Genomic DNA, 22,733 nt, shown 5'->3' with positions numbered 1-22,733 from the left:
GAAGGGGGGGAGGGCAACTGAATTTTTCTTTACAATGTTTGCTCTTAATAGATCTTTGATCCCAACAACAAAAGATATGAAGTCCCAGTTCCGCTAAATAAGCCAAGCCATCCAAGTAGCACCAAAAGTGAGCATCTCTATGAAGTTGTTGTTCCTCGGACCAGACCATTTGGAATTCAAGTCATCCGGAAAAGCAACGGTGCTGTTGTGTAAGTTAAGAATCCTATCTACCTAGATATCTATTAAAGGGAATGCCTAATTTGCTCCATAAAAGGGACTCTCAGGATATCAATAACAGCAGGGAGAAAATCTAAATTACCATATATTGCCACCACATTAAAGGGTTAATCTAATATGATATTAAGATGAAGAACAAATACGCACAGGAAAAGAATGCAAACAAGAATCATATGTTTTTAAATTTATATTGATATTGATATTTATGGGCTAAAAAATAGAAAATTTGGCATACCAAAAAATATACATAACAGGAGTGTATGAAAAGAAAAATGTAAATAAAACCATAAACATGTATTGACAAAATTTTTAAATCAAGGGATCAATATAAATCCGTAATACAAAAGTGTGCCTAAATTTTTACTTCCACCCACAACCCTGAATAGCTAGAAAAGCCCATCATTATCGGAAAAATCACTTGTAGGGTCCTATTATTATTATTACTAGTGCTTCATATTTAGCTGAATAGTGGCAGAGAATGGAGATGTCAACATGATTCCAGCTCCCTGTCACTGCTTTAATCAAAACTGACAAGGTCTCTAATGGTTGACATTACTGAAATAAAAAACTATTCGCAAAATAAATAGATAAAAAGAAGCACATTTTTTTTTTATAATTTTTTTTTTTTTAAACACTTCCAAAGCTTAAAACCATTTATAAAATTAATAATTTATTTGTAATTCTGCTTATTGGAAAAATGCAAAATTGGAGAAACATGTCTCAGTTCCGATAATAATAAAGAAAACAGAATTTATGTTAGCCTGGGCTCACATATGTCCGACATCCGGCATAGGTGTACTCAGCCTAGATCTCAAAGCAACTGATGTCAGTTGTATGGCATCCGGCGACCAGTGTTTCTGGACGGCAGACAGGGGAACGGAGCAATCTGCAATCCCCTGTACAGTGCCCTACGTCATGTCCAACCATCCAACATCAAAATTGAGACACTGGATGATTGTGAACTGTCCCATTGAAATGAATGGGATCAGTTCTAGCATCAGTTTCCCTCTGGTGCACGCCGGAGGGAAACTATGCCAGAATCCTGATATATGTGAACCGAGGCTTACTGTTCTGAAAGCAAACACAAGCTCAGCATTAAATGAACACCCGAAATAATATAGATACACTGTGGCTTTAGGGGGTAGTACAAGACACATGACATTACCAAGTATGTAGGTATATACTTAGTATATAAATTGCAGCACGCTGGGCCTAGTCTGAAAGAGTACAGCGTTATGGCTCTCAGTATATGTGGTGTACTCCCTACCTACACATTGCATGGCTTCACTCCTTGACATGTCATCTCCCACTCCTTTTACCTCCCTGAAAATTATTACTACTATTTTTTCTACATACAGGACTGCAATGCAGTTAGCACAGGTCAGCCCGACCTGATGGTTTTAAACTTGTAGACATAAAATTTGGCACTCCATTAGTTTTGTAGTGCTCAAGGAGGATGCAAATCCTTGTAACAATATGAAAGTAGACTTGGCACTCAGTCGATGAATAATTAATTTTATTTAAAGGGTTACTCCGCTGAAAAACATTTTTCTTTAAAGGGGTACTCCGACCCTGAGACATCTTTTTCCCTATCCAAAGGATCTAGCATGCAGCACCCACCTGTGAGCACTGCGGGATGTGCAGGAGGCTCCAAGCCTTATGCCTCCCAACCACGGGGATGGAGTATGGTGACGTCACGACTCAGCCCCCATGTAACATCATGCCCCCCCCCCCCACCCCCTCAATGCAAGTCTCTGGGAGGGGGCGTGATGGACGGGAGTCGTGACGTTACAATACTCCGTCCCTGTGGTCTGGAGGCATAAGACTTGGAGCCTCCAGCACTTCCTGCATTGCTCACAGGTGGGTGCTGCATGCTAAATTTTGGGGGTCCCAGAGAAGGGACCCCCCGTGATGAGACATCTTATCCCCTATCCTTAGGATAGAAGATAAGATGTCTTAGGGCCTGAATACTCCTTTAAATCAACTGGTGCCAGAAAGTTCAACAGATTTGTAAATTACTTCTATTTAAAAATCTTAATCCTTCCAGTACTTAGCAGCTGCTGTATGCTCCAGAGGAAGTTGTTTTGTTTTTGAATTTCTTTCAGTCTGACCACAGTGCTCTCTGCAGACACCTCTGTCCATGTCAGGAACTGTCCAAAGCGGAATAGGTTTTCTATGGGGATGTGCTCCTGCTCTGGATAGTTCCTAAAATGGACAGAGGTGTCTGCAGAGAGCACTGTGGTCAGACAGAAAGGAAATATAAAAAGAAAATAACTTCCTCTGGAGCATACAGCAGCTGATAAGTACAGGAAGGATTCATCCGGCGAAGGCCAATTTGAGTAAAAGGAAATGGGCATTCGTTGTAAGAAAGAGGTGCTCTGTAGTTACAACAAACAAGCCCATGTGAACAAGCTCTTAGGGTCAGATAACATGAGCATATTTTGCTGCATATTTTTAGATACCTATTTTCTACTGCATGCATTTTTCTGCTTATTTTCTGATGGTAACACATCAATAAAATAAGCAGCAAAAAATAAAAAGTCGCCTACATGAACAGACCCTTAGGTCTCATTTACAAGGGTGTGTTTCCTACTGCAAGTTTGAATGGGGGCAGGCTCTCTGTGGCAGATTTTTGACAATGGAATTTCCACTGCAATAAATTGAAGTCAATGGGGGCGTGCGGCGGATTTCCTGCAGCAGAAATTCCTATTCAGTCTCGCAGTGGAAAACATGCAATCTCTCAATAAAATCTGCTCGTGTGAACCAGCCCTTAATGTAGATTTACCCATACTTTGCTGCAGATTTTGGCTGCTGAGTATCCCTAAAATTTGTTGCCAATTAAAATTTACTGTTGAAATAAAAACAATTATCCAATTTAGACTGTGCGTATGCATGTGAGTATTCATTTTTTAAATATATATTTGTTATGTATTTTGGAGGTTATAAGTACATACAGTCTTCCTGCGATATGAGTGGTTTGTTAAGTAAATTAATTAAGCTACTACTTTTTGGAGAGGTCTGTTATTTTAGGGGCCCATTTGTAGCCAGAGGGAATATCTTCAAGCACTTCCCCAGAAACTCATTTGTGCTTTGAAAGCAATTGATTCCTCTGTAAAATGTCAGACGCTCTCCTCTAATCAAATCCAGAACAAAAAGAAATTAGACTTCCGTCCAGGGGGATTATCGCTTGTATCATCTGTCCTTTGAGTCTCAAAATGTTTAAGACACTCAGATTAGAAATGTTGATGGTAATGTGTATGGCTGATATACTTTAAGAAATAGTCCTTTTAGCAGAATCTAAACAGCGGAATCATACATATTTTAATAACAACAATTACACTTGATGTATAAAATAATTGTAGTAAGAAATTATAATTTTTTTCTTCTAAAATATGGATACCAACATTTGAATAGTCTTATGTATAGTGTATATGTATTTTACATCTCATACAGTTTGTCACTGTTATGCTATTAGGTCTCCAAAGGAAACTATCTTTTTTTTTTTTTTTTTCACTTTGGCTCATTTGACTAAAATGTGTTCTAAAATTGTTCTAATGCATTATGCTGTATTGGATGTTGCCATCAACTACCAATGAAATATTTACTTAAATTTGAAAACTTTTTTCATGCCAATGTACCGTAATAAAAATAAAAAAAAGTTTAAGTTGGTTGAGCATTAAACTTTTGTTATTAACTTACATGTATTATTTTCACAATATTTGCATTTTCCAGTTGGGATTCTAAACTTCCTGGAATGACATTTGAAGACATGTTTATTCAGATTTCCACCAGACTTCCAACTAGTTATGTTTTTGGATTAGGAGAAACCGAACATAACTACTACCGTCATGAAATGAATAGAAAAACTATAGGTCTATTTGCTAAAGACCAACCTCCTGGAGTAAGTAGCTGTTTTTAAGAACATTTATATGTTAAGTACTGTTACATAATTCTTTTTTATTAGGTGCACATATGAACAATAATACTTTTGTTTTAAAGTGGTTCTCTGGAGCTTACACAACTTTTCCTCTATCCAAAGGATAGGGGATAAGATACCTGATCGCAGGGGACCCCCGGGATCTTGCATGCGGCACCCCGTTTGCAATTAGTCCCCGGATCGTGTGACATCACACCTCCGCCCCCCCGTGTGACGTCACACTCCGCCCGTCAATGCAAGCCTACGGGAGGGGGCATGATAGCTGTCACGCCCCCTCCCATTGGCTTGCATTGAGGGGTGGAGCGTGACGTCACAGGGGGGGCGGAGGCGTGATGTCACACGCCGCCGGCCCGGTGGCACGTGCATGATCCCGGGGGTCCCCAGCGGCGGGACTCCCGCAATCAGGCATCTTATTCCCCATCCTTTGGATAGGGGAAAAGATATGCAAGCACCGGAGAACCCCTTTAAATGACACATATGGGGAATATGCCCAAAAATATACAGCTGAGTCTTCTAAGACAGCAGACAAAAGAGTGCAAGGTGTAGAATACACAACATGGTATACAAGTAGACGATAATATGCTGAGATGGAGAAAAAATACTGGTAAGTCAAAATGTCATAGGTTAATATCTGAATACCAGGGAACCTTGGTTGATATTTAAAATCAGTAATATTGCTTGTAAGCTTCCTATTCTTCACACAGTGAGAATGGCATAGACTGAAGATAGTGATCTGGATGAACATCCACTTTCAGCTAACCTGTGTGGGTCCAAATAAGGAAAAGAGTTATAATTTGGCCAAATGAGAAAAGCTACATTAATGAATACACAGACAAGCTGGTTTGAAGTCAATAATGTGCTGACCTGTTTATTAAAATGGCTACCCACCTTCTATACACTAGATATATGTCATAGATTGTGAAATTGTTTTGGATACATACACAGCATTTTCCCATACAATTAAAAGAAAACAACCCCCAGCCCTAATAATTATTGGCGGCACTCCCAAATTTAGAAGAGATTAATTGTTCCTTCTCTCAAGGTTGGTCTACCCCTCATACAACCATATCTCATGGCCTTGCTCATAGAATTCTTCTGTTACTGGTAGGAAAAACATCCAGTTACTATCAACTATTTAGTTTCTATATCATAAATGCCCTTCACAAATAAATTTTATAACAAAGACAAAGCTCTGTGGCACTCACCAAACTGATTAAAAAGCTTCTTGTGGACACACTTCCGTGCAAAACAGCTGTTGCTGTTTTTTTTTTTTTTTTTAAAGGTTTTGGACTATGCTTTTCCTGCCTAATATTTACCACTTACTGTAAAAGCAGCACCGGAATCTAGTGGACTAAAGTGAAATGTAAACTGCTACTGACTATAAGTATGACCCTGTAGCTGGCAGTGATGATTTTCAAAAAAAAAATTTCATGTATGGACTGCCCCGGTAGCTCATACCTCTGTGGTTCCTGAAAGATCTCACAATGTTGCCTCTTAATATTCAACATGGGGGATCTCTGGAGATAATGGGCAACATAATGGTCAACAAAGACCACGAAGATCTAGAATTAAACATAAACCATATTTATCACACAAAATCAGATTTTGTTTGGTTATGGATACTGCTTCCATAAGAATGCATAACATTGCTGATAATACAAAACCCAGAAACTACCATAGAAATAAAGGGCATGCCGCTTCTGAAAACATAATTTGAACTCCATAATTCTACTGCCTTTGTTTAGATATGCACTGCATAATGTCAATAATAAATGAAAAACATTTTTGTAGTAAACAACAAGCACAGTTTACTCTCAGACATTGTGTCGGCTCTTTGCCTAGCTCAGGGAGCAGAGGATCGGCCGTGGTGTCCGTGAGTAAACTGCGCATGTGCGCACAGCTTACTATAGTTATGCAGATCCTTGTGTGTGTGCTCGTAGCAGCGAATTGCTGCTACGAGTGGACACACAGGCACAGGAAGGGGGCTCACTCTAGGGTCAGTCATCGGCGGATCTGCAGTGTAAAATACGTTGCGGATCCCTTTCATGTGACCCTACCCTAAATGTATTATAAGCAAGTTGCATTACTTTACATGACTCAATTTCTTTAATTGCTTTAGCCAGAGTTTACTTTAAAATGTCTAAGTCACTAGCACATGCTTGGGATAATTCCTTACACAATCATGGAGGAGTCAAAATGGTTTTGATGTATGAATGAACAAGACGTACTGTACATAAAACATGATTCAAATGACATTGAGCTTGGATTTAAACCAATGGTTCAGTGCTACATTTTCCACTCGAATGGGTCACCAATGTTTAGATGATGTCATCTATTTTATTTCCATCTGCAATAACATTTTAATTTTACAATATTTGTTTTAATCTTTCAGTACCATGTTAATGCATATGGAGTTCAACCATTTTACATGAGCCTGGATAATGATGGCAATGCTCACGGAGTTCTATTGCTTAACAGCAATGCTATGGGTAAACTGTTTTTTTCACAGCTTTCAATGTATTATGTTATAATTATTATGTTGTCTATAAGTGGTACTGTTTTAACCAATGAGGTGTAGATAGCATAAAATATAACTTTTACTAGATGCTTATAAAATTAATGACCAAGAAAGTGAATTATACAAATAACAATTTATTAGACAATATACACAAGTGTATAAACCTCAGCAATTCTGCAGAAGTAGATAATCGCTTATACGGTGGCAATTTATAGCAGCTAACTGGCTGACTATGGGGAGGGAATGTGGATACAGGTGAGTACCCTATACATTGAATGTATACTCTTGCCCTAACTACTGTAAGTGTGGATGGAGAAGGGGTATGTAGTAGCCACTCTCAGATCAACATCAAGTGGTATTTGCATGTACAAATTTCTCATGCTTCATATTCCTACGTGTTTCTCCCATATTTTTCAGATGGGTTCATCATGGTTGAAGGACAAATTTTGAACATATTATAGAGTATACATGAAACATTAGGATATGCTAGAGGGGAAAAAAGGTTGATGTTAGATATTGATGAGATAATTACTGTCGGTCACACTCAGATGATCATGATCAGTTATCAATAGTCATATTGTGATGTGTGTATAGAAATATTTTTTTTGTTAATGACAGTTTTTTTCTATCTCACAGTTGATATATAGCAAATACAAGAACCAAACCATGCAATACGTTATATTTAACAGTTAATGGTAGTCTATTCATTGAATAGAGATGTCTGTGGATGGATGCCGTAGGGGTTATGCATCAATGGTGGTATCCTTCTTTCCTGGGTACCATAGGGCTGATGATTTAACTGGAGACAGGGGTGAAATAATACACCAAAATAGATGTCAAACTTATGTGTTCACAGGATAAATCCTGTACCTTAATTGTCCAGCTATTATAGAACTGATGAACAAACTGGAGCCAGTAATAGGATGGTAATCCCAAAAGATGGATAACTGTGTGACAGGTTTAGGTGTTCACAAGATGAATCCCGAAAATATGCTTCAAAGTCCCCTTAACCCCTCAATGACCAAGCCCATTTTCACCTCAAGGACCAGGCCAATTTTAATTTTTGCGCTTTCGTTTTTTCCTCCTCGCCTTCTAAAATCCATAACTCCTTTATATTTCCATATACAGACACATATAAGGGCTTGTCTTTTGCATGACCAATTGTAATTTGTAATGAAACCTCTCATTTAACCATAAAATGTACGGCGAACCCAAAAAAAAAATTTTTGAGGGAGGAAATTTAAATGAAAACCAAAATTTTGCACATTTTGGAAGGTTTCGTTTTCACACTGTACACTTCATGGTAAAAATGACATGTGTTCTTTATTCTGTGGGTCAATACAATAAAAATGATACCCATGGCTAGATACTTTTATATTTTTGTACCGCTTAAAAAAAATCTAAAACTTTTTGTACAAAATCAGTAATCTAAAATCGCCCTATTTTGACCACCTATAACTTTTTCATTTTTCCGTATATAGGGCGGTATGAGGGCTCATTTTTTGCGCAGTCATCTTTACTTTTTTTAGATACCACATTTGCATATATAAAACTTTTAGATCATTTTTTATAAAAAAAAATTGTAATAAAATGTGACAAAAAAGCAGCATTGTGTATTTTTTGAATTTTTTACGTTTACTCCATTCACCTTACGGGATCATTAACATTATATTTTGATATTTCGGACATTTACATACGCGGCGATACCAAATATGTTTATAAAAAAAAAATGTTTACACTTTTTGGGGGTAAAATGGGAAAAACAGACAATTTTCATTTTTATTGGGGAGGGGATTTTTCACTTTTTTGTACTTTTTATTTTTACATTTTTAATTTTTTTTACACTTTTTATGTCCCCATAGGGGACTATCTATAGCAATCGTTTGATTGCTAATACTGTGCAGTGCTATGCATAGCACACAGCACTGCTTAGTATTATCGGTGATCTTCTGCTCTGGTCTGCTCGATCACAGACCATAGCAGAAGACCTCGGGAGATGGCCGGAGCTAGGTAAGGGGACCTCCGGCTGTCATGCTGGAGGATCCGATCCCCGCGGCAGCGCTGCGGGCGATCCGATCATCCAATCAAAGTGCCGCAATGCCGCAGATGCCGTGATCTGTATTGATCACGGCATCGGAGGGGTTAATGTCGGCCATCCGCGCGATTGCAGATGTCGGCCATTACGGGCGGGTCCCTGGCTGCTGCTAGCAGCCAGAACCTGCCGTGTATGACGCGAGCACCCTTCCGATGCTCGCGGTCATACACAGGACGTAAATGTACGTCCTGGTGCGGGAAGTCCTGCCAAACCAGGGCGTACATTTACGTCCGTGGTCGTTAAGGGGTTAATAATCAGGCTGATGTGCCCAGTAGATATCTGATAGTGGGAAGCAGCAGTCTGATGACTGTAACGGGTGCACGCTGTGACCGGCGCCATCAACTGTGAGTTAGAAAAAACTGGCTGCCATTAACAAAAAACAAAAAAAATACATGTATATACACACATCACAATATGACTATTGTCGGTTGATCATGACCATCTGACTGTGACCGACAGTAATTATTTCATCGACATCTAATATCATCCTTTTTTTTGCCTAATACTCTATCTCTCAAGGCTGGATACATTTAACCCTTGTGGCAATGATATTGCACTCTAGGCATCATACATGCCTTTACTATTTTTCAAATGCGTTGATTATGATAGGGTTCTTCCTCTTTGATATCATAGGCCTCTGCAATGAAGAAAGATTGTCATTGCATTTTGTTGCCTAACAAAGGCACAGCTTAATATATACAATAGTTTTTTTTTATATACAGTAGGTATTTTTTTCCCATAAATAATGCTTTCATTTTGCAAAGTGTTAAAAATACACACATATGGAATTTATAAAAATTTAATATAGCCTATTTTATAAAGCTAGCATGTTATTCAGACAAAATTGAAGTTGAATTATATAGAAAAAATACAAAAAACTATCACAGAATTGCTTTTTTAATTCCCCCACAAATTAAGAAGTTAAAGGGGTACTCCGGTGGAAATTATTTTTTTTATTTAATTTTTTTTTCAAATCATCTTTTGCTAGAAAATTAAACAGATTTATAAATTACTTTTATTTAAAAATCTTAATCCTTCCAGTACTTATCAGATGCCGTGTACTGCAGAGGAAGTTTTATTTCTTTCTGGAATTCTTTTCAGTCTGATCACAGTGCTCTCTGCTGACACCTCTGTCCGCATCAAGAACTGTCCAAAGCAGTTATGCTATGGGGATTTGCTTGCACTCTGGACAGTTCATGACATGGACAGAGGTGTCAGCAGAGAGCAATGTGGTCAGACTGAAAAGATCTCCAGAAAGAAATACAACTTCCTCTGTAGTGTAAGCAGCTGATAAGTACTGGACGGATTAAAATTTTTAAATAGAAGTAATTTACAAATCTGTTTAACTCTCTAGTTCACCGGTTGATTTGGAACATTTTTTTTTTTTTACACCGGAGTACCCCTTTAATCGGTAATTTCTATACTCCAAAACAGTTTTACAGAAAAACAAATCCATATGCTGCTTTTTCAATGGAAAATAAAAGTTTTATTCCTGTGTCAATTTCACTATCGGTTTAAGCTTAAAATGTTGACTGAAATACTGACCAAAATACTGTGTATAAACCCAGCCTTAGGTGATATGTAAACAATACTTTTGGTTAAGTTAAATTGCTGGTATTGTTAAATAGAGGATATTATTGTGTAATAAACCTTTTGTTTTTCTTTTTATATGCAAATTATTATTTATATGCACATTTTTAGACAGGCATTGCCATAGGAGGAGATGGGAGGGGTCTAGACATAGATGTGTTCCCAGAGAAGCAGTCACGCCCCCAGTGCACCATTGAGCTCATTTGCATATACATTTTTTATAATACATTCCCGACAATAACGCAGCACATCAATATACTAAAGGTTCCTTACAAAACAACGTTCTCTATTCAGGAATATCAGTGGTTCAATTTCACTAATATGGTGGTAGATTCCCTTTAATCTTCTCCAGAATGGACTATATTGTTGGACTATATTTTTAATAGCTTCAGTTCACACTTTTTCAAGATCTGTAATCCTGTGTTTTCAGAGGTGGCTCTGCAAGAAACCCCAGCAATAACATTCCGAACTCTAGGAGGAATTCTGGACTTTTATGTGGTCATGGGTCCTGAGCCAGAGACGGTGGTGAAGCAATATACAGATGTAAGATACAGTCTGCTGTGACTTCTATAGAAGCATAATATAGAAACATAGAGAGAAATGTTGTAAGACTGGCATTTTGCACACCGTTCATGCTGTGGCAAGATGTGCACACTCCTGTTAATTCATTAGACACATCTTTTTGTTATATGTATACCTTTGCACTCAAATCTCCACCAACCATTAACTGGTATAGATGTTACCCATAAATTTCTGCTGTGAATTATAGTAAATATACTGGTTGCTGGATGCCATTTAACCCTAATATGCCCCACCAGGTAGGTGTGGGAACTGAGTTCCTGCACTTTTTCCACCACAGGAACATTGTTCCCTTTAGCAGGACCAGTCCTTGAGTGGAAGTCTTAGGGGAATTCTCACACTTTTTTTCCTCGGACTTGACCCTCGAGCCCCACCCACTTTTTTGAAAAGTGTCTGCAAAGGTGGAACTGAATGATCAAAAGTTGAAAACTTTTGCACACTATAAGGTTTGTACACCAATTTTCTGACATGCAAGTCTTATTAAAGGGTACTCCGGTGAAAAACAATTATTTTTATAATCCACTGGTGCTAGATAGTTAAACAGATTTGTAAATTACTTCTAATTAAAAAGTTTAATCCTTCCAGTACTTATCAGCTGCTGTATGCTTCACAGGAAGTGTATGAGTGGTAGCGGGGAAAAAGGAATCCGATCCTGGCGCTCACCCGTGCGGCAGCTGAGGAAATTATGTCAGGAGCCGTGATGAGGTAAAGATGCACTTTATTTTGGATAAAGCAGGGACTACGCGTTGCGAGGGGACAGGATCCCCTCTTCCTCAGGATTTGGACTTGAGAAAGAGGGGAGCCTCTCCCCTCGCAACGCGTAGTCCCTGCTTTATCAAAATAAAGTGCATCTTTTACCTCACCACGGCTCCTGACATCATTTCCTCAGCTGCCGCACAGGTGAGCGCCAGGATCGGATTCCTTTTTCCCCGCTACCACTCATACTCTCAGACCGGCCGGCCGGACGGGTGGATCCGGGCAGCACACCGTGGATTTCCACTTACCCACACCAGTTGGGCCCCTTCAAGCTGCAACAGGTGTTATGCTCTCAGCATAACACCACCAGGTGAGAGCATTCCTTACGCTTCTTCACCTGTCACTTGTAATAAGGATAACGGCACATAGATAGGCGCATTGTCCCTTTTTGTCTTTCATACTTCTCTGTTCACAGGAAGTGTAACCACAGTGCTCTCTGCTGACACCACTGTCCAGGGCAGGGGCAAATCCCCATAGCAAACCTCTCCTACTCTGGACAGTTCCTGACATAAACGTAGGTGTTAGCAGAGAGCACTGTGATCAGACAGAAAAGGAATTCAAAACAAAATAACTTCTGTAGTATATAGCAGCTGATCAGTACTGGAAGGATTAACATTTTTAAATAGAAGTAATTTACAAATCTGTTAAACTTTCTGGCACCAATTGATTTAAAAAATAGTGTTTTCCACTGGAGTACCACAGAAGACTGTTGGGGAAAAGAGCACCTGGTAAACCTAATTTTCCCTTATTTAATGCCATATGTTTATCCCAGGCGTGTTTAAATTAGCTTTTAGTTTTCCAACCACCCCTGCTAGAAATTTGACTAACTTTCCTTCTGATCTCCAACTCAAGTAACCTCAGGTAGGGCTTCTTTCTTCTTGTGTTTAGATTCTTAGTTAAAAACACTTTTCTCCATTCTGAACCTTATTTAACCCCTTAAACATATTTAAAAGTTTTAATCATGTCCCTTATTTTCCTTCTTTCCTTCAGACAGATGTACATTTTTCCTTATTACTTATTATATTTTTTTTCAGCTTATTGGACGCCCTGTTATGCCAGCCTACTGGTCACTTGGATTCCAATTATGTCGCTATGGATACAAAAATGATTCGGAAATCTCTGACCTGTATGATAGTATGAAACGTGCTCAGATTCCCTATGTAAGTTCTATAATTATATGGAAATAAATACTATTTAAAAACTGACTTGGAAGTAGTTCAGATATTCAATCTTATTTATTCTGAATACATAACCTGCATGTAAAATTATTGATAAAAATAAAACATTTCCAGAGATATCAGTAATGCACAAGCACCATTAAGTATTAGAATATTTATCAATATTGCATAACATTAAGTGCATTTGATATAAATGAGTGGATTCATTTTTTAATCAATCTTACAGGATGTACAATATGCTGACATTGACTACATGGAAAGACAGATGGACTTTACACTGGGCCAAAGCTTTCAGGGACTTCCAAGTCTGGTTGACAGAATAAGAGGGGAAGGGATGAAATTCATTATACTCTTGGTGAGTGCCAGTTATTTATGAAAAAAAAAGCACATTGTAATCCATGTAATGTTTATTTATAAGAAATGAAAAAACAAAACATAAAATATAAATAAACAAAAACAAATAAGTTGTGAATTCCATAAAGAATATTTACTATTGTAATGCAATTCACTAACTTCTTTGCTTGGACTGAGCTAGACCGTTTCTTTTGCTTAGGATCCTGCCATTGCTGGTAATGAAACCAAGCCTTATCCAGCTTTCACCAGAGGTGTGCAAGATGATGTGTTTATCAAATTTCCAGATTCGAATGATATTGTTTGGGGAAAGGTAAGTGTGACTAAATTTAGGTCTACCTAGTTAGGAAACCACCATATATGTATGAAGCTCAGCTCTCCGAAAGTGGGTTTCTGCTTTGGCATCACTTCTTTAGTTTACTATTAGGTTGGTATGAAACCTATCTTCAGCTAAAGATATTCACACACATATAATTGCTTAGCTCCTGTTTTTTTTGCAACAATATTTAGGTTCAGACCCTTGCATATTTTTTTATTTTATTCCCAGAGTCTTTTAAGCAATGGCTGTGCATACTCGCTGTCACTAGGTGTTGGGTGTTCCAGTTTTGGAGCCTCCTACAATCTAACATTTATTAATATATATCTTATGGTATATAATTTATTATTTTCCTATTAGGTCTGGCCAGACCTGCCCGATGTTGAGGTGGATAATTCTCTGGACTGGGATACACAAGTTAAGGTAATACTTAAATTATTGTTTATGTAGCACCATATCAGCTTTCATAATTTATTACATAGAAAAACGTTGCTGTGGTCTTAACAATTACAAACAAGATACACTATGTAGGCAAAAGTATTGGAATACCTTCACATTACACCTATAGGGGCTTTTAGGATATTTGATTCTAAATTCATGGGCATTAATATGGAATTGTTTCCCCATTGCATTTCTGGGAAGACTGTCTACAAGATGTTATAAATAGAGATGAGCGAATCGAAGCTGATGAACCCGAATTTGTTACGAATTTCAGGAAATATTCTATTGTGCAATTTGCTTTATTAAACTCCCTTTACTGCGTTCCAGGCTCCAGGGCATCTCAAATGGCGGATCCACATGTCACTACATGGGGCAAGGAACGCTAGGAAGGCAAGGCGTGAAGGGAAGTAGGCGGGATGACACCCCCCCTCCCCCTCACCTTGTTCCGGCCGTCTCCCGGGGTCTTCTGCTCTGATCTGAGATCGAGCAGACCAGAGCAGAAGATCACCGATAATACTGATCGGTGCTATGTCCTATGCATAGCACTGAACAGTATTAGCAATCAAATGATTGCTATGGATAGTCCCCTATGGGGACATAAAATGTGTACAAAAAAGTTTAAAAATGTAAAATTAAAAGGAAAAAAAGTGAGAAATTCCCTCCCCCAATACAAATTCAAACTGTCAGTTTTTCCCATTTTACCCCCAAAAAGCATAAACATTTTGCAACGTGAGTAAATGTCCGAACTATCAAAATGTAATGTTAATGATCCCGTATGGTGAATGGCGTAAATGTATTATTAAAAAAAAATTATAAAAAATGATCTAAAAGTTTTATATATGCAAATATGGTATCAATAAAAAGTACAGATGATGGCGCAAAAAATGAGCCCTCATGCCGCCCTATATACGGAAAAATGAAAAAGTTATAGGTGGTCAAAATAGGGTAATTTTAGATTACTGATTTTGTTCAAAAAGTAAAAAAAAATAATTAAGCTGTACAAAAATATTAAAGTATCTAGCCATGGGTATCATTTTAATTGTATTGACCCACACATTAAAGAACACATGTCATTTTTACCATAAAGTGTACAGCGTGAAAACAAAACCCTCCAAAATGTGCAAACTTGTGATTTTCATTTAAATTCCCTCCCTAAAAATTCTTTTGGGGGGTTGTCGTACATTTTTTGGTAAAATGAGAGGTTTCATTACAAAGTACAATTGGTCACACAAAAAACAAGCCCTTATATGGGTCTGTAGATGGAAATATAAAAGAGTTATGGATATTAGAAGGCGAGGAGGAAAAAATTAATATGCAAAAATTTAAATTGTCGTGGTCCTTAAGGTGATAATGGGCTTGGTCCATAAGGGGTTAATATAGATTTGTCGCAAATAAATTTGTATCAAACCAAATTTTTTCTGAAAAATTCAGCTAATCAGCCGAATCAAATTTTTCAAAAGTTCGCTTATTTCTAGTTATAATGTGTCATTTAGTAGTATATATGTGAGGTCACACTGATGTTGGACTAGAGGGTCTTCCCCGCATTCTTTATTTTAGTTTATCCTAAAAGTGTTTAATGAGGTTGAGGTCTAAGATCTATTTGGGCCAGTCAAGGTCTTCGACACCAACCTCATACAGTCCTTACAAAACAGAGTCCTGCACTCGGCACCGCGCTAGTAGAAAATGACTGACACCTGAGAGAAAGGCTACAATGTACACTATGGTGTGGGGAATGGAAGGATTCTGGTGTTGCAGCTCAGATTATACAGTCCATCAGAAAACAATCCAAGGAATGAGAAGTAGAGTGCATAGTGTCTTGTCAAGGTGAGATGTCTGTGCTGTTTGCTGCTCTGCATGTTGCACTTTGGGGATGCCACTGTTCATATTGGGTCTTTCATGTACAAGCCACTATGCTGAATAAAGTAGCTACATGAAGATCTACCTGGGTGAGTGCGATTTCTACTTCTCATTCCTTGGACCAACCTCATACAACCATTCCTTTATGGACATTGATTTTTGCTTTATGCACAGTCATGGTGGAACAGAAGAAGGCCAACCCAAATTGTTACCACAAACTGCAATTGTCCAAAATGTCTTGGAATGTTGAGGCATTAAGAACTGAGGGGCCGATGCCAATACCCGAGAAACAACTCCAATGTCTCGTACTCCATAAAATGTTATATAGCATAGCAGAACATACCATAACATAGCATGTTTTGTCACTCCACAGAATGGGGGAGATTTATCAAAACCTGTGCAGAGGAAAACTTGCCCAGTTGCCCATAGCAACCAATCAGATTGCTTCTTTCATTTTTAGGAAGGCCTGTGAAAAATGAAACAAGCAATCTGATTGGTTGCTATGGGCAACTGGACAACTTTTCCTCTGCACAAGTTTTGGTAAATCTCCCCCAATATGTTTCCACTGCTCTGAGTCCAGTGGTGGCACTTCACACCACTCCATCCATCACTTCACATTGTGCTTGCTTATGAAATTCCGGTGTCCGCAGAAAGAATAGACATAAAATAGACAAGAATAGACATCTATTCTTTCTGCGGACTCTGAATGTAATGCACTGCAGTCTATAAGAGGGCACAATCCCGAGCGGTCCTAGCGCCGGCATGTTACGCCGCCACTCTAAATTTAAGGGAATGTCTGAATAGAGATTTTCTTTGCAGACATTCCCTAGTGTGAACATAGCCTAAGGTTGTTGGATAGATTGAGGCGAGAAGTTCCATTAGACAAGGAAGGCAAGAGAAAAGTCTGTAATTATGGTTTGCGTATAACTTGGTATCTGTGAATTTAGTTATACGTTATGCATTTTAAACAGTTTTTTTTTTTTGTGAGGTGAAAATATATACAGTAAAATGCAATGTTTTATGAATAAGCCAAAAAAGAAATTATATATATATATATATATATATATATATATATATATATATATATATATATACATACAGGGTGGGCCATTTATATGGACACACCTTAATAAAATGGGAATGGTTGGTTATATTAACGTCCTGTTTGTGGCACATTAGTATATGTGAGTCGGGAAACTTTTAAAAGATGGGTGGTGACCATGGCGGCCATTTTAAAGTCAGCCATTTTGAATCCAACTTTAGTTTTTTCATTAGAAAGAGGGTCATGTGACACTTATTGGGAATTTCCCAAGAAAAACAATGATATGCTTCGTTTTAACGTAACTTTATTCTTTCATGAGTTATTTACAAGTTTCTGACCACTTATAAAATGTGTTCAATGTGCTGCCCATTGTGTTGGATTGTCAATGCAACCCTCTTCTCCCACTCTTCATACACTGATAGCAACACTGCAGGAGAAATGCTAGCCCAGGCTTCCAGTATCCGTAGTTTCAGGTGCTGCAGAATGGGCAAAACAAAAATTGGAACAGGACCCTCAGTTTACGCAGAAGATTTTATTCAGTGATGAGGCAAACTTTTATGTGAATGGGGAAGTTAACAAACAAAACCACCGCTATTGGTCTGACACTAGCCCACATTGGACAGATCCCTCCAAGACTGTTGGAACACAAAAATTTATGGTATGGTGTGGTATATGGGGTACAAAGATAGTGGGGCCATTCTTCATCAATGGAAACCTCAAGGCCACTGGATATGCAAAATTGCTACATGATGATGTGTTTCCCTCTTCATGCACTGAAGCTGGCACGTTCCCTGAGTTTTTCCAGCAAGATGGTGCACCACCACATTATGGGTGTCAGGTCCGAGCATTCCTAGATGAACAGTTTCCTGGAAAGTGGATTGGCCGTTGTGGGCCAGTTGAATGGCCCCCAGGGTCTCCTGATCTGACCCCCTTAGACTTTTATCTTTGGGGTCATTTCAAGGCAATTGTCTATGCTGTGAAGATACGAGATGTGCAGCACCTGAAACTATGGATACTGGAAGCCTGTGCTAGCATTTCTCCTGCGGTGTTGCTATCAGTGTGTGAAGAGTGGGAGAAAAGGGTTGCATTGACAATCCAACACAATGGGCAGCACATTGAACACATTTTATAAGTGGTCAGAAACTTGTAAATAACTCATGAAAGAATAAAGTTACGTTATAACCAAGCACATCATTGTTTTTCTTGTGAAATGCCCAATAAGTTTGATGTGTCACATGACTCTCTTCCTATTGAAAAAACAAAAGTTGGATTCAAAATGGCCAACTTTAAAATGGCCGCCATGATCAACACCCATCTTGAAAAGTTTCCCCCCTCACATATATTAATGTGCCACAAACAGGAAGTTAATATCACCCGTTTTTTTAAGGTGTATCTATATAAATGGCCCACCCTGTAGAATGTTTTAACTGCAGTATTAATTGCTAATTTAATTAATGGGAAATCGCCCCCTCTGGCAGCTAGGACAAGAAAATAAAGGAAAAAATATATGTTAGAATTAGGCATTAAAAAAGAAATAAAAAGTAATTTAAAAAAAATGTCATCAAATAATAAATAATATCATTAATTTTTAAAGTTATTCAGAGCCCATGCTGCATTCCCAGACTTTTTCCTTGAGAGAACAGCAAAGTGGTGGCACAGAGAAATTGAAGAATATCGAAGAGATTACATTAGGTTTGATGGACTCTGGATAGTAAGTGCATTTTCTTTTTTAACTAGAAATATCAGCAATACTGTAAATAATGCATGACCATACATGCGTTTGCAAGACATTAGCTGTTCTGCTTATATAGACGCTCAGATGGAGATGTATCAAAACCTGTGTAGAGGAAAAGTGGAGCAATTGCCAATAGCAACCAATTAGATTTAAAGGGGTACTCTGATCCTAGCAATCTTATCCCCTATCCAGGGGTCCCACTGCTGTGGACCCCCGGGATCTCGGGTGCAGCACCATGCTTTCATTTCTGCACAGAGCAATCTCGCTCTGTGTGTAACAACGGGTTATACAGGGGCCGGAGCATTGTGACGACACGGCTCCGCCCCTGGTGACGTCACAGCCTGCCCCCTGAATGCAAGTCTATGGGAGGGGGTGTGGCAACCACCACGTCCCCTCCCATAGACTTGTATTAAGGGGGAGGGCTGTGATGTCACAAGGGGCGAGGCCGTGACATCACGATACTCCGGCCCCTGTATTGCCCGTCATTAAGCACAGAGCGAGTCTGCTCTGTGCAGTAATTAATTACAGCGGGGAGCTGCAGCCAAGATCCTGGGGGTCCCCAGCAGCGGGACACCTGCGATCAGACACCTTATAGGGAATAGGGGATAAGATGTCTAGAGGGTGGAGTACCCCTTTAAGGTACAATATGATTGGTTGCTCTGGGCAATTTTTCTGCTACACAGATTTTGAAAACTTCCCCTAAGTTCTTATAATTGAAATTGTATCACAAAGATTTGTGTATTTTTGAGTCCCCGTGATAAAGTAGTCACCACAGTGAGAATTTCATGTCATAAATCTAAAAATTGGAAAATTTATTATAATTAATCTGGTGTTTTTAGACTAGGTTTCCACACAGGTTTTTTTCTGGCATTTTTTGGAAATCTGCCACTGCAGTTTTTGAGACAAAGTCAGAAGTGGATCCAGTAGGAAGCAGAAGTATAAGTCCTATCTTTATATTTCCTATTCCATTTGAATACACTCCTGGCTTTGGCTCAAAAACTGTAGTGGCAGTTTTACAAAAAACGCCAGAAAAAAAAAAAAACTGTGTGAAAAACTAGCCTTACTCTCATGAGCATATTACTTAAGAACATGTACAGTGCCTTGCAAAAGTGTTCACCCTTTGACTTATTTCGTATTTTGGTACATTACAGTTTAATGTTTTGTTAATCTGAATTTTATGTGATGGATCAGAACACAAAAGTCTAAGTTGGTGAAGTGAAATGAGAAAAATGTATAAATAAAACTATTGTTTAGTAATAGAAAACAGAAAATTAGCATGTGCGTATGTATTCACCCCCTTTGTTAGGAAGCCCATAAAAAGCTCTGGTGCAACCAATTACCTTCAGAAGTCACATAATTAGTGAAATGATGTCCACCTGTGTGCAATCTAAGTGTCACATGATCTGTAATTACATATACACACCTTTTTTGAAAGGCCCCAGAGGCTGCAACACCTAAGCAAGAGGCATCAGTAACCAAACACTGCCATGAAGACCAAGGAACTCTCCAAACAAATAAGGGACAATGTTGTTGAGAATAGTGTTGAGCGGCATAGGCCATATTCGAATTCGCGAATATTCGCGAATATATGGACGAATATTCGTCATATATTCGCGAATATTCGCATATTCGTTATGTCCTAGTTTTATTTTCGCATATGCGAATATTCGTGTATACGAAAATTCGCGGATGCGAAAATTAACATAAGTGAATATTGGCATATGCAAAATTAACACGTGCGAAAATTCGCATATGCGAAAATTAGATATGCTAATTTTCGCATATGCGAATTTTCGCACGCCAGTCTCACATAGTAGTATTACAGTCTTCTTTACACCACACAAGCTGGAAGCAGAGAGGGATGATCACTGTGATGTGTACTGTGAAGAAAAAAATAAAAAAAAAAAAAAATAAAATAAATATTCGTAATTACGAATATATAGCGCTATATTCGCGAAATTCGCGAATTCGCGAATATGCGATATTCGCGAATAATATTCGAATTGCGAATATTCGCGAGCAACACTAGTTGAGAAGTACAAGTCAGGGTTAGGTTTAAAAAAAATATCCAAATCTTTGATGATCCCCAGGAGCACAATCAAATCTATCATAACCAAATGGAAAGAACATGGCACAAAAGCAAACCTGCCAAGAGATGGCCGCCCACCAAAACTCACGGACCGGGCAAGGAGGGCATTAATCAGAGAGGCAATACAGAGACCTAAGGTAACCCTGGAGGAGCTGCAGAGATCACAGCAGAGACTAGAGTAACTGTAAATAGGACGACAATGAGCCGTAAGCTTCAGAGAGTTGGGCTTTATGGCAGAGTGGCCAGAAGAAAGCCATTACTTTCACCCAAAAACAAAAAGGCACATTTTGAATTTGCAAAAATACATGTGGGAGACTCCCAAAATGTATGGAGGAAGGTGCTCTGGTCTGATGAGACTAAAATTGAACTTTTCAGCCATCAAAGAAAATGCTGTCTGGTGCAAACCCAACACATCACATCACCCAAAGAACACCATCCCCACAGTAAAACATGGTGGTGGAAGCATCATGCTGTGAGGATGTTTTTCAGCAGCCGGGACTGGGAAACTGGTTAGAGTTGAGGGGAAGATGAATGATTTGAGGCTAGGATGGAGGTTCACCGTCCAGCAGGACAATGACCCCAAACACACTGCTAAAGCATCACTTGAGTGGTTTAAGGGGAAATATGTAAATGTGTTGGAATAACCTATTCAAATCCAATCGAAAATCTAACCTATTCAAATCCAATCGAAAATCTGTGGTCAGACTTAAAGGGATACTCCGGTGGAAAACATTTTATTTATTTTTTTTAAATCAACTGGTGCCAGAAAGTTAAACAGATTTGTAAATTACTTCTATTAAAAAATCTTTAACCTTCCAGTACTTTTAAGCAGATGTATACTACAGAGGAAATTCTTTTCTTTTTTAATTTCTTTTTTGTCTTGTCCACAGTGCTCTCTACTGACACCTGATGCCCGTATCAGGAACTGTCCAGAGCAGCAAAGGTTTGCTATGGGGATTTTCTCCTGCTCAGGACAGTTCCTGATATGGGCATCAGGTGTCTGCAGAGAGCACTGTGGAAAAGACAAAAAAAAAATAATTTTCTCTGTAGCATACAGCTGCTAAAAAGTACTGGAAGGGTAAGGATTTTTTTAAATCGAAGTAATTTACAAATCTGTTTAACTTTCTGGCAAAAGTTAAGTTAAAAAAACATGTTTTAAAGATTGCTGTTCACAAGCGTAGTTCATCTAACTTCAAGGAGCAGTTTTGCAAGGAGGAATGGGCAAAAATTCCAGTGGTAAGATGTGGCAAGCTCATAGAAACTTATCCAAAGTTACTTGGAGCTGTGATTGCTGCAAAAGGTGGCTCTAAAAAGTATTGACTTTAGGGGGGTGAATAGCTACTTTCTGTTATTTGTTGTTTGCTTCACATAAAAAATAAATAAAAAAAAACTTCAAAGTTGTGGGTATATTCTGTAAATTAAATGATCAAAATCCTCAAACAATCCATGTTAATTCCAGGTTGTGAGGCACCAAAATATGAAGAAAGTCAAGGGGGTGAATACTTTTGCAAAGCACTGTAAACTAGGATAACATTGAAAAAGACGGTTGTGGAGATAATAAACTGACCATCATATTAGCAAATTAATCTAAACCTTGTATGTAAAAAAAATACAGCAAAAATGGTAATCATTTGCTATATATATATATATATATATATATATATATATATATATATATATATATATATATATATATATATATATACACCACATGCATATTATGTATATTTTGCTAAGATGTTTGCAAAAATTCTGTTAGACTTTTACCAATAGACAGAGATTATGATGGCCTAAGGCATAGCAGTTAAAAGGGTTTATTCAGAATTAAAAATGATATAGCTGCTTTCTTGTAAAAATTTTTTTATAAATAAATAAAAAACAGCACAATACCAGTCCTTAGGTTTTGTGTAGTAATATAATTCAGCCCCATTCATTTCATTGGAACTGAGCTGCAATGCCACAAACAAACTGAGAATAAGAGCTGCACTGTTTATGGAGGAAAGCATTACATT

At 38.2% G+C, this 22,733-nt stretch overlaps 1 protein-coding gene across 5 annotated transcripts in view; it reads left to right on the top strand.

The window, feature by feature from the left end:
• The window catches only part of SI (sucrase-isomaltase), a 223,092-nt gene that overhangs the window by 123,905 nt on the left and 76,454 nt on the right, over positions 1–22,733 (top strand). For all 5 annotated transcript variants that reach the window (XM_056565086.1, XM_056565085.1, XM_056565087.1 and 2 more), the window contains 9 exons: positions 52–209; positions 3,970–4,138; positions 6,567–6,663; positions 10,808–10,920; positions 12,747–12,872; positions 13,117–13,245; positions 13,444–13,554; positions 13,918–13,980; positions 18,492–18,608. In XM_056565086.1, the coding sequence (XP_056421061.1) occupies positions 52–209; positions 3,970–4,138; positions 6,567–6,663; positions 10,808–10,920; positions 12,747–12,872; positions 13,117–13,245; positions 13,444–13,554; positions 13,918–13,980; positions 18,492–18,608 (1,083 nt within the window). The remainder of the gene's footprint in view (positions 1–51; positions 210–3,969; positions 4,139–6,566; positions 6,664–10,807; positions 10,921–12,746; positions 12,873–13,116; positions 13,246–13,443; positions 13,555–13,917; positions 13,981–18,491; positions 18,609–22,733) is intronic.

This window comes from Hyla sarda, chromosome 3 (genome assembly GCF_029499605.1).
Source record: "Hyla sarda isolate aHylSar1 chromosome 3, aHylSar1.hap1, whole genome shotgun sequence".
In the NCBI taxonomy this organism is placed as follows: Eukaryota; Metazoa; Chordata; class Amphibia; order Anura; family Hylidae; genus Hyla; species Hyla sarda.
This window is presented reverse-complemented; position numbering and strand designations above follow the sequence as displayed.